The 10,292-nt window shown below is 61.8% G+C and overlaps 2 protein-coding genes across 2 annotated transcripts in view; one reads left to right on the top strand and one right to left on the bottom strand.

Moving 5' to 3' along the window:
* Positions 1 to 3,165, top strand: part of TESK1 (testis associated actin remodelling kinase 1) — a 6,730-nt gene extending 3,565 nt beyond the window's left edge. Inside the window, exons 7-12 of the mRNA XM_007946916.2 lie at positions 313 to 395; positions 573 to 663; positions 866 to 949; positions 1,090 to 1,179; positions 1,295 to 1,409; positions 2,276 to 3,165. Coding sequence (XP_007945107.2) covers positions 313 to 395; positions 573 to 663; positions 866 to 949; positions 1,090 to 1,179; positions 1,295 to 1,409; positions 2,276 to 3,165 — 1,353 coding nt within the window. The remainder of the gene's footprint in view (positions 1 to 312; positions 396 to 572; positions 664 to 865; positions 950 to 1,089; positions 1,180 to 1,294; positions 1,410 to 2,275) is intronic.
* An 831-nt stretch (positions 3,166 to 3,996) lies between these two features.
* CD72 (CD72 molecule) lies at positions 3,997 to 9,676 on the bottom strand. The gene is made up of 8 exons (XM_042781806.1): positions 9,583 to 9,676; positions 9,396 to 9,503; positions 8,982 to 9,053; positions 8,523 to 8,612; positions 7,960 to 8,283; positions 5,627 to 5,772; positions 5,197 to 5,315; positions 3,997 to 4,132 (listed from the first exon to the last, which is right to left on the bottom strand). Exons 1-8 carry the CDS (start codon positions 9,674 to 9,676, stop codon positions 3,997 to 3,999), a joined length of 1,089 nt encoding a protein of 362 aa, XP_042637740.1.
* Positions 9,677 to 10,292: the final 616 nt, after the last annotated feature.

The raw sequence follows: 10,292 nt of genomic DNA, 5'->3' as shown, positions 1-10,292 counted from the left end.
ACCCTTAGGTTGTAACTGGCCCCTGGGTGTTAGCAGGTGGGTGACAGATATGTTCGGATACTGGGATCTCCATGAGGCATTTAGGCGAGGCATTGGGCGGTACTGGGGGGCTGGGGTGAGGGAGGGTGCCCCGAGGGACTGAGTGCCGTGCTGTGTTTGGAGTCATGGATGACTCTGGAGAATCTGGGTGCATTGAAGAACTGGGCGATCAGAGAGGGATGGGGTTACACTGGAATGACAGGGCTTCGGGGTGTTGGGGGGGAGACCAGAGAGCAGGTGATGGGTGTCTGAGGATGCTGCATCTGTTTTCAGAACTGTCTGGTCCGACGGGAAGACCGAGGCTTCACGGCTGTTGTGGGTGACTTTGGGCTGGCCGAAAAGATTCCTGTGTATAGGTGAGGCGAATGCTTTTGTCCCCCTAAACTTCCCAGAGGGCCCCTGCCTAAAGAAACTGTGCAGAATGCTGGGCCCCCAGGGACCTTTCCCTTGGGGTGGGAAGGGGCTTCCCTTCGTGTCCTTTTGCTTGGAGAGTGTGTCTCAGTGGGATGTTTCTAACCACACTGCCCCCGCAGGGAAGGGGCGAGGAAGGAGCCCCTGGCTGTGGTGGGTTCCCCATACTGGATGGCCCCAGAGGTGTTGCGGGGTGAGCTGTACGACGAGAAGGTGAGACGTGAACCCTTTAGCTCTCTCAGGCCTTCCTGAGACCCTTGAGATACCGCGGTGGGAGCACCCCAGGCTCCTCAGCACACGGCCAGGTGCTCTGGAAGCCCTGAGATCCCGCTTGCCCCTGGAGCCGTGTGACACGTGGAGACCCGCCCCGCGGTGTTGCAGGTGCCTGGCCTCCCTCCCCGTTTCTCTCCTCCAGGCTGATGCATTCGCCTTTGGGATTGTCCTCTGTGAGCTCATCGCCCGAGTTCCCGCAGACCCTGACTACCTCCCCCGTACCGAGGTGAATGGAAAAGAAGGACATCAGCAGGCTGGGTGGCCCAGAACCAAAGAGGGTCCCTGGAGGTCGAGGTCCCGGTGGGGGCTGGAAGAAGAGCCCAGGGAGGGCTGACTTGGAGGCCCCCGTCCCTGCTGTCCCCGCAGGACTTTGGCCTGGACGTGGCAGCTTTCCGAACCCTGGTGGGTGCTGACTGCCCGCTGCCTTTCCTGCTCCTGGCCATCCACTGCTGCAGTGTAAGAGCCGCGCCCGCCCGCCCCGAAGAGCCGACGACACCCCCAGGTGACGGGAGGGAAAGCGGGGACCCCTGTTGGGAGCATGTGGTGAAGCTCCCTTGTCCCTGCCCATCAGATGGAACCCAGCGCCCGCGCCCCCTTCACTGAAATCACCCAACACCTGGAATGGATCCTGGAGCAGCTGCCTGAGTCAGCTCCGCTCACCAACGCTCCCCCAACCCAAAATCTGGGTGAGTGAGCCTGACCTTGCCCCAGCTGAGTGCTGCTGCCCCTCTCCTCAGAACTCAGGGCCTTCTCTTGGAAAGAGCAAGTATATTGGTTGGCTGAGAAGGCCGGGCAAGGGACGTCTCAGGATAGTTTTTCAATGCTAGAGCCTGAGGGAGGGGAGTAAGGAAGGAAGGGGTGAAAGGGAGCTCCCCTAACTAAGCTCTAGTCCCACCAGCCTGGAGAATAAGTGGCCCCCAAGAAGCCCTGAACACAGTTAGTCCAGGGCCTAGCAGGCCACAGTGCCTCATCTTCACAACTCTTGACACCAAGACTAGATGATGCCCAGCTACCAAAGCCAACCACTCAGAAAGGGATTAGAACTGGAGATCTTGGATAGAGTGGGAGAAAAATATGGAACAAACTTAAAGATATCAAAAAAAAAAAAAAAAGCCCAGGCTTACTGGTCTGATGGAGACTGGTGAGACCCCGTGAGATTCTGGTGAGACCCGAGATTCTGGCCCCTGGTCACCCTCAGGCCTGGACCTAAACTCACCGCAGCGGCTTAACCCTCAGCCCAACAGTTAGACAGCCCTGCAAGCTGAACACTGCCCCAGGGAGATGTGATCAGAAGGACAGTGTCTGCGTAGGGAGAAAGCCGGGGGGGGCGGGGACCATAGGCAAGAAGGGCACGAGGAAAGGTGACCACAGGAGGAAGTGAGGGGAGAGCCGGGGACTGCGGTCAGTGTCATGAAAGCCGGCGCACACGGACTGTGGAGCGGGGGGCGAGTCTGCTCTGTGAGGTTTCACCCCGATCCCAAAACACAGTTCAAAGAAAAAGCAACCGTGGTCCGATACTGACAGCAATGACCACGGGCCTCTCTGTCTGCAGGGTCTCTTCCCAGGGGAGGCCCTTCTGCCACGCTTCCCCGGCCAGACCCCCGGCTCTCCCGAAGCCGGTCAGACCTCTTCCTGCCCCCATCACCAGGATCACCCCCCAACTGGGGAGACAGTCTGACTCGCGTGAACCCTTTCTCACTACGGGAAGACCTCAGGGGCGGCAAGATCAAGCTCCTGGACACGCCCAGCAAGCCGGTTGCCCCCCTGCCCCTTGTACTGCCGTCCCCGCCGTCCTCCACCCCCCTGGCCTTGGGGACGACCCCGGAGACCCTGGCCCAGCCCGGGACACCTGGCCGCCGCTGCCGCTCCCTGCCCTCATCTCCCGAGCTTCCCCGACGGATGGAGACAGCGCTGCCGGGTCCTGGCGCGCCCCCTCCCCCTGTGGGCCCCTCTGCGGAGGAGAAGATGGAGTGTGAGGGCAGCAGCCCTGAGCCGGAGCCCCCAGGACCGGCGCCTCAGCTGCCCTTGGCCACGGCCACAGACAACTTCATCAGCACTTGTTCTGCCTCCCAGCCCTGGTCTCCCCAGTCGGGACTCCCCCTCAACAACAACCCCCCGGCTGTGGTAGTCAACTCCCCACAAGGCTGGGTCGGGGACCCCTGGACCAGGGCTCAGCACAGCCTCCCCCGGGCGGCAGCTCTGGAGCGGACAGAACCCTCGCCGCCCCCCGCGGCTGCCCGGGAACCCGACGAGGGGCTGCCCTGCCCCGGCTGCTGCCTCGGCCCCTTCAGCTTCGGCTTCTTGTCCATGTGCCCCCGTCCCACACCAGCTGTCGCCCGCTACCGCAACCTGAACTGCGAGGCCGGCACGCTGCTCTGCCACCGAGGGCACCACGCCAAGCCACCCACGCCCAGTCTGCAGCTGCCGGGGGCACGCTCGTAGCAGCGGGGCCTGTCCTCGCAGGCCTGCGACTTTGGCCTACGGGACACCCTGTGGGGACGGAGTGCAAATGCTGGACAGTGCCAGCCCTTCTCCCCGTCGCACAGGTGTCAGCACGGGACTTGAGAGACAGCGCCTCCTGTCCAGCCCCTGGGCTCGCTCTTCCGTGGGGTGGGGGTGGGGGGGTCCCTGAACCAGATACAGCAGCGCCAACACACGAGACTAACACACGTGCAAATTATTTAAAAGTATTTCAATAAAACTGCCTGGCTGGCTCCGGGCTGCCCCTATCCGCTCAACTCGTGCGCCCTCCCCACCTGCACTTTGCTGTGGGAGGTTCTTAGGGAGGCCAGGGTCCCTTCCAGAGCCTTCTTGGCCCTTTTCCTAACAGTCCAGTTTCTAGGCCAGGGTTTCAGGCAGGCACCAGGCTGGCTAGTGGAAGTACAGGGCACGGATCAGCCCTTCCTGGCACTGCCTTGGCAGAGGGGAGGACGCTGGAGGGAGGTGGGCCCCGCGGGCAGCAGGCTGGGAGGGAGGGTGCAGACTGGTCAGCGTGAGCGTCTGGAAGAGTGAGAGCCACGGTGGACTGTCACCAAGAGCTCTCCTGTTCAGCCCGCCCTCCCCAGGCTCCAAACAGCCACCTGGCCAGCTCCCTTCAGCTGCAAGCCTTGGCTGCGCGCCCCCGCTGAGCCCTCCTTCATGTAAGCAGACCAGACCCCTGGAGGCCTGAGAGCTGCCATCCCAGCAGGAGGTTTTTCCTCTGATCTCAGACCTTGCTCAGAGTCCTCCCCCAGGTGCCCCATGCCTCATCCCCACTCCTGCAACTTACCCAGCTCACAGGTGCTCCCCGTCGGGATACGGGAAGGCTGCCATCTCACAGATGCAGGGAAAGTCATTCAAGCACGAACTTGACTGTGGTGTTAGTTCCTTAATTTGTACCTTGGCACAGTAGCGGTTCCATCGATCAAACCTGCACGGTGGTGACCGGTGAGCTCCGGGCCCCTGCCTCCCATCCCTTGTCCACTCACCCTGGCAGAACGCCTGACCCACGTCCTAACTCACCCCACCTGCCCAGACATAGCCCATGCCTGGTGTGACTCAGGGTCCAATGACTGGACTCCAGCCTGGTGAGGGCTTAGGCCCGAGAAGGGAAAAGTCACCCAAGTCCTTAAAGATAAAAGCTGCAATTAGGAACACAGGAGCTGGCTGCCCTGCTCAGGGTCCCTGGGGGTGGCCCTCTGAAACTCTACCCCCTGCTCCCTCCATCACTTGCCTGGGGCAGCCCTAGTGCCCCACACCAAGGAGGACAGCCTCAGTTCAGGCAGTTGCCTCAGCGGTGGGACGTGAGGTAGGGGCCAGGGTGCTTTGGCTGTGATTGTTGTTATGTGCTGTTGAGTCGGACCTGACTCATAGCGACCCTCCTTGGGTTTCTGAGGCAGTATCACTACGGAAGTAGATTGCCCAACCTTCCTTCTGAGGAGTGGCTGGTGGGTTTGAACCGCCAGCCTTCTGGTTAGCAGTCAAATGCCTTAGGCACTATGCCACCAGAGCTCCCTTCAGCTGTGATATTGTTGTTGTTTGCCATCCAGTGGGCCCTGACTCACAGTGACCCCTCCTTGGGTTTCTGAGGCAGTATCACTACAGAAGTAGGATTGCCCAACCTTCCTTCCGAGGAGTGGCTGGTGGGTTTGAACCGCCAGCCTTCTGGTGAGCAGTCAAGTGCCTTAGCCACTATGCCACCAGAGCTCCCTATGAAGCCCTGGCTAAATCCTCATCTGAGGGGAGAGAGAAGGACAGCACAGGGCCAATCTGCCGCGTGTTCCCGAGACAGTGCGCCACCGGGACCAGGTCCCGGGGAGGGGACAGCACAAGGCTGCTCTCGGCAGTCACCGACGAAACCGAGCAAATGCGCGAAAGGCCGTTAGGACCCGACGGGTGAAGATTCTGGAGGGGTCATGGGGAGGATAGGGCCTGCTTTTGCCCTCAAGAGGGAAACGCGGAGTTGGAAACACCCCAGAGTCCTAACAAATTTACCCATAGAATGGTGTGCCATCAATCCACTTCCAGGTCTTATTGTACCTGAGGCCGATCCAGTAAGAACTGTATGGGTAACGGTCTGGTAACAACAGAGGTAAGACTTCTCTGTAAGAAACCTGAGGAGAGATTCAGGAAGACAGGGTGTGTGGAGAGTGCAGAGAAGTGAGGAAGACAGTGAAGAGGGAGGCCTGTGAGTTCTGGCAGGAGGCTTGTTCCCGCCTTTCCCAAGTGTCAGCCCTGCAAGTGCCGGCCCGCTCTCTGGTTCACCTCCCAGCCTTTGGAGGGGCCGTTGCTGGACTGTTGTGGGGAAACAGAGCCCGCCCTCCAGTCCAGCCCCCAGCTGTGGCTGTCTCTCCCCGCGAGGCCATGAGAGTCCTGTTCAGTCGCCCCCAGAGCTGAGCCCAGCCATTCTGCATGTAATTCTTACTGAATTATGTTGGGAGTCTCTGAACCTGGCCAGTTCGGAGGACAGAGATTTGCAATACTTCTGGCTTTCCTCCCAACTTCTCCCAGTCACCGAGATGTAGTAGCAGCTTGCCTTGTTCAGTATCCATCCCACAGGGCAGCAAGTTTCTGAAAAACAACACGACAGCACTGCCCAGACCTGGGAAGGGGGTCTCCGCATGATTTGGGGATGAAAGCGGCGGCTTGGCAGCCTCCTGGCTGCCCCCGATCTCCCGGGCTCTGAGCTCTGCTTCTCCCTGGCTCCTAGCCCTTGCTCCCTGCCCTCTCCGCCTCCCCCGGCAGGGTCAGACCCGTGGATGCTTGGTGAAAGGCTTTGACATCCAACAGGGTTGCCCTAACAATCTGGAAGGGTCACTTCAACAGGGCTGGGGCCACTAGACCCAATCTCTGACAGTCCACCACCACTACCCCCATTTTGGCTAAGCTCACTCAGGCCCCCCATAATTGTTCCTTGGCCTCTTATGCACCTCATCAGCTCCCTGAGCATCCCCAGTACAGATGCAGAACTTCCCCCACACCCCAAGCTGAAAGCCTCCCCTCCTCTTCACACCCCCACAAGCACTTCTCCATGAAAACTTGGTTTCGCTGAAAGTGTCAGATGGAAGCACTCTCCATTTCCCTTCTTCTTGCCTCAGAATTCATGCCTCTTCTTGTTCCTCTTTTCCTGACCATCCATCAGAAATAAACATCCCTCTTTCTTGTCAACGTCAGTCACACCCCCATCTGTGCCCTGATCCACCAGCACCCAGCTCTCTTCCAGCACCCCGTGCCATCGGTCCTACGTCCCTCACACAAATCATGCCTTCCCCACCAGCCCCCCCCTTCAGCCTACATTTCCATCCGTATCTCCACTCAGCTGGCCCCTTATGGCAACTTCAAGGAATAAGAAGTGTAGTGTGGCTAGATCAGCAAGGGGCCAGCTGGCTGGGAGGAGGCCAGGCCTTGGAAGCCCTGCCAAGGATGTTTATTCTCATCTCACAAAGAAGAGAAAGTCCACACGGAGTTTCACACAGGACAGAGTGAGTTGTCTATTGACTGAGAGGGAGGTTGAGGGCATATGCTGAAAGTGGGGGGAAGGGAGTGGGTAAGGAGGCCTTCTGGGGTTGCCAGGCAGTGCTGGGGTCCAGCTGCGGCTGGAGACTAGCATTTCAGTGGCATCTCACAGCACGACTGCACACCGTCACACCTTGGTGCACACAAGGTGGGCAGCTGGGTTCACTCAGAGGTGAGGCTTTGCCAGCCGGGGGACCGGAGATGGAGGATGGAACCACTGAGCGATGGAAGTGATGAGCAGCAGACGGGGAGAGGAGTGAGGACAGGAGACAGCTTATGGGGACAGAGGAAACAGGGCAGCCAGTGGCCAGGCCTCCGTCAGGTGGCAGACGTGTGGGCAACGTGTAGGGCAGAGTGGGCAGCTGATGAGAGAAGAAACGTGAAACGTCCTTTCAACTGAGGAGCCACTCGAGATGCTGAAGCCCAGGGCACTGAGTGGGAATGGGTGGCCTGGGAGTGAGTGCCGTGGAGGATAAGGAGGCCGGGGAGCTGAGGCCTGGGGTGTCTTCACTCAACCCTACTGTCCCCAGCTGGACAGAGAGCAGCCCTGAGTGTAGATAACCGGTCCATAAATGTCCCAGGCTCAGGCGCCCTGCCTAGACCCTCAGCCTGCTTTGGCTCAGTCTTACCCCTTTTCTATGTCCCCCTCTCCTACACCCACATCCTGGCTGGTTTCCTGCTTTCAGAATGGATGAACACGAACACCCCACCCCAGTTCCCTAAACCACAATACTCCACCCACGCCATGGTGAGTGCGATGGTTGGGAGTAAGAGAAGACCAGCCACCCTGCCCCACCCCAGACTGCACCTCACCTTAACCTGGTTGGGGGGCTGGCTCAGACACACTGAGAATCTAGTTAAAGCTATAGAATCCTTTCTTTAGCAAAAGGTGCAAAAAAAAAATGTTAGAGACAATGTGCAGACCACCGGTTTCACGCCCAGATTCAGGGGTTCCCGGCCCCTTGGCACAGACGTCACACCAGACGGTCCCTGGGTTTACTGCACTGCTCCGGACAGTGGTCTGGCTTGCTGACTGCTGCCTTCCCTCCCCTGCAGGCTCTGCCTTGGAACTGGGTGACCCCCTCACCAGCGAGTGGCTGCAGCCTTCCTCCTGCAGGGCTTGTGGCCACGACCATCCGGGTCCCCAACAACTCACCGACCCCCTGACACAGAAACAGATGCCCCAGCACCAGGTGTCCCCTCCCTTGGGGCCAGGCCTCCCGGCTCCCCCGGGGCAGACACCTGAGGACTGGCAGGTGAAGAAGGGCCTGAGGGTGCTCAGGCCCCGCTGCAGGGCGGCCCGGCGGCCCTCCGCCCTCTGCAGGGCCTCGTCCGTCTGTCTGCTGTCCGACTGGCAGGTCTGCACCTGCTCTTCTGCCTCCCGGCGCAGCTCCTGTGCCACCCTCAGTGCCGTCTCCCGCTGGGCCAGCGCGGCCCTGGAGCCCCGCAGCTCCTCCTCCCTCTGCCCCAGCTGGGCCGCCTTGGCGAGGAGCTGCTGGCGCAGGCTGCTGTTGGCGGCCTCCAGAGCCCTGTCCCTTTGCTGGAGCTGCTGGGCCTCCTGCGCGTCTGCGGGGCCAGAAGGAGCGGGCTGGAGGGCACCTCCTCCAGCCGTGCCGGGCCCCCGCCGCCCGCATCGGCCCTTCACGCATCCCCACGACTTTCTGCACAGGGAGCTAGAGGCTCCCCTGGGCCTGCCTAAAGCCGGAGGAGGGGCTGGGCTGGGTGGGGATAACCGTGGCCCCTGATGAGAGACGGTGGCTGGGGGAGCGAAGTGCCCCACCGCCCCCCACACTCCCCGCACTCACAGCGCACTCCCAGGCAGACGACAGCCACGGCCAACAGCAAACAGGTGAGAAGCAGGCCCAAGAGGGGGACCTGGGGGGAGGCTGCACAGCCTGGGGGCAGGTGCGAAGGCCAGTCAGTCCCGTGGAAGGACTTATGGACTGGGGGGCCGGGGGGCACCCTAACCCAAGGTGGAGTGGGGCTGAAGGAGGCAGGCCAGGTGGGTTCTGGGGGGCAGGGGCTATCCCAGGTAGGGCCAGTGGGTGTCCCCAGGTAGGGGCAGGGGGGTGTCCAGGTAGGGGCAGGGGGAGTGTCCCCAGGTAGGTGCAGGGGGAGTGTCCCCAGGTAGGGGCGGGAGGCGTTCTGGAACAAAGGCTGGGAGCTGTCGCGAGCCGGAGCCCTGGAGGCCTTGGCCCGCAGCGTACCCCCGGCCACCCTCCCCGGACACGCAGGGTCCCGGAGGCGGAACGGCCGCCACTCACGTGGGAGAACGCGCCCAGCGGCTGCTGAGGTCGTGGCGCTCCAGGCGGCGGAGGGCGGCCCGGGCTGGACCCCTGAGGCGGGAGTGCGGAGGTTAGCGGAGGGTCCCCCTGGTCTCCCGGGACCCTGTGGTCCCTCCCGAGTCGCCCGTCCGCGCGTCCCCCAGGTGTCCCTTTGCCCCGCGCCCCCTGCCCAGCCCACCCCAAGCTCCCCGCACTCAGCGCTCTCCGCGGGCTCCCAGAACCCAGCGGCCCAAAGGACTGCCAGATGCCTCCTCGGGGGGCCCGTGTGTCCCCGCGGGGCTCCACCAGGCTGGCCCTGCCCGCATGTCCCCAGCCTCCTTCTCCGCTTTCCCTAGACACCCTCCTCGCCCCCCAGGCTCACGTCCTCTGCAGCCCACACAGCACCTGCCATACCTGCAGGGTCCCCGAGTCCAGCGGGAGCCACACCCCCGGGCCCCTCGGGAGCTGAGGGCACCTGGACGTTCTCATAGGTGAGGTCGCCATCCTCGTAAGCATCGGAGTCTGAGAGGAGAGAAGGGGCCGCCCTGGGAGTCAGGGTGGGGTCCTGAGGGAGGAGGGGTGCAGGTGGCACCGAGGAGACCCCCGCCTTTCCCCTGACCTAGCCAGTTGGAGAGGCTCTGCTTCAGGGGCGCCTTAACGAACCGCAGGTCTGCATAGGTGATGGCGTCCGCCATGGCCCAGGGCCCCTCCACCCACACCCCCGTCTGGCTCCCTGGTCCCCTGGCCCCGAGCCCCCCCTACCCTCCTCTCCCCTTTACAGTCTTAGGCTCTGTGTTCTCTCTGACCGCACAGATAAGGTCTGACCCTGTGACTTCCAGTCACGGAAGAGGAAGATGTTAGCAAGCCCTGAGCAGATGGGCTCAGTGAAGCAGAAGGCACCCTGGGCCTGGGCCAGGGGTCAGAGGACGGGAGGCTGAGGTCCAGAGCGTGGGACTAGGGGCTGGGGGTGTCCCACTGTGCCCCCTTCATACATCCTAGACCCTCTCCCGTGACACGGGGCAGCTGCCCTGCTGGCCCTGCCCTGCTGCCTACCGTGCCCCCTGGGCCTTACCGATGTGCGGTCGGAGCTCTTTGGTGCCCGAGTGACCCTAGAGGATCCCAGTCACTGTTCCAGGGTGGGGCTTCATTGTCCCCATCAGACTGGGGGTCCTAGTGTGGATTCCTAGCTCCTCATCAGCCTGGAGTTTTCAGTGAGTGTGGGTCCCCGAAAGAGGTCCTCTGATGTTGTGAGTCCCCACATGGGGCTCTCCTCCCCAGGAGTTGGGGCTTTCAGGGTGGGCCCAGCTCCTG

Source organism: Orycteropus afer, unplaced genomic scaffold (genome assembly GCF_000298275.1).
Source record: "Orycteropus afer afer isolate SDZICR_OR568_19922 unplaced genomic scaffold, OryAfe1.0 scaffold00174, whole genome shotgun sequence".
Classification (NCBI taxonomy): domain Eukaryota; kingdom Metazoa; phylum Chordata; class Mammalia; order Tubulidentata; family Orycteropodidae; genus Orycteropus; species Orycteropus afer.
This window is presented reverse-complemented; position numbering and strand designations above follow the sequence as displayed.

Coding starts and splice junctions, on each gene's coding strand:
- CD72 (XM_042781806.1), bottom strand. CDS start 9,676: ATGGCGGACGCCATCACCTATGCAGACCTGCGGTTCGTTAAGGCGCCC. Junction 8,284..8,522: donor CGTCTGCCTGGGAGTGCGCT/GTGAGTGCGGGG, acceptor CTGGCCCCGCAG/ACGCGCAGGAGGCCCAGCAG. Junction 5,316..5,626: donor GAGACTCCCAACATAATTCA/GTAAGAATTACA, acceptor ATCTCTCCTCAG/GTTTCTTACAGAGAAGTCTT.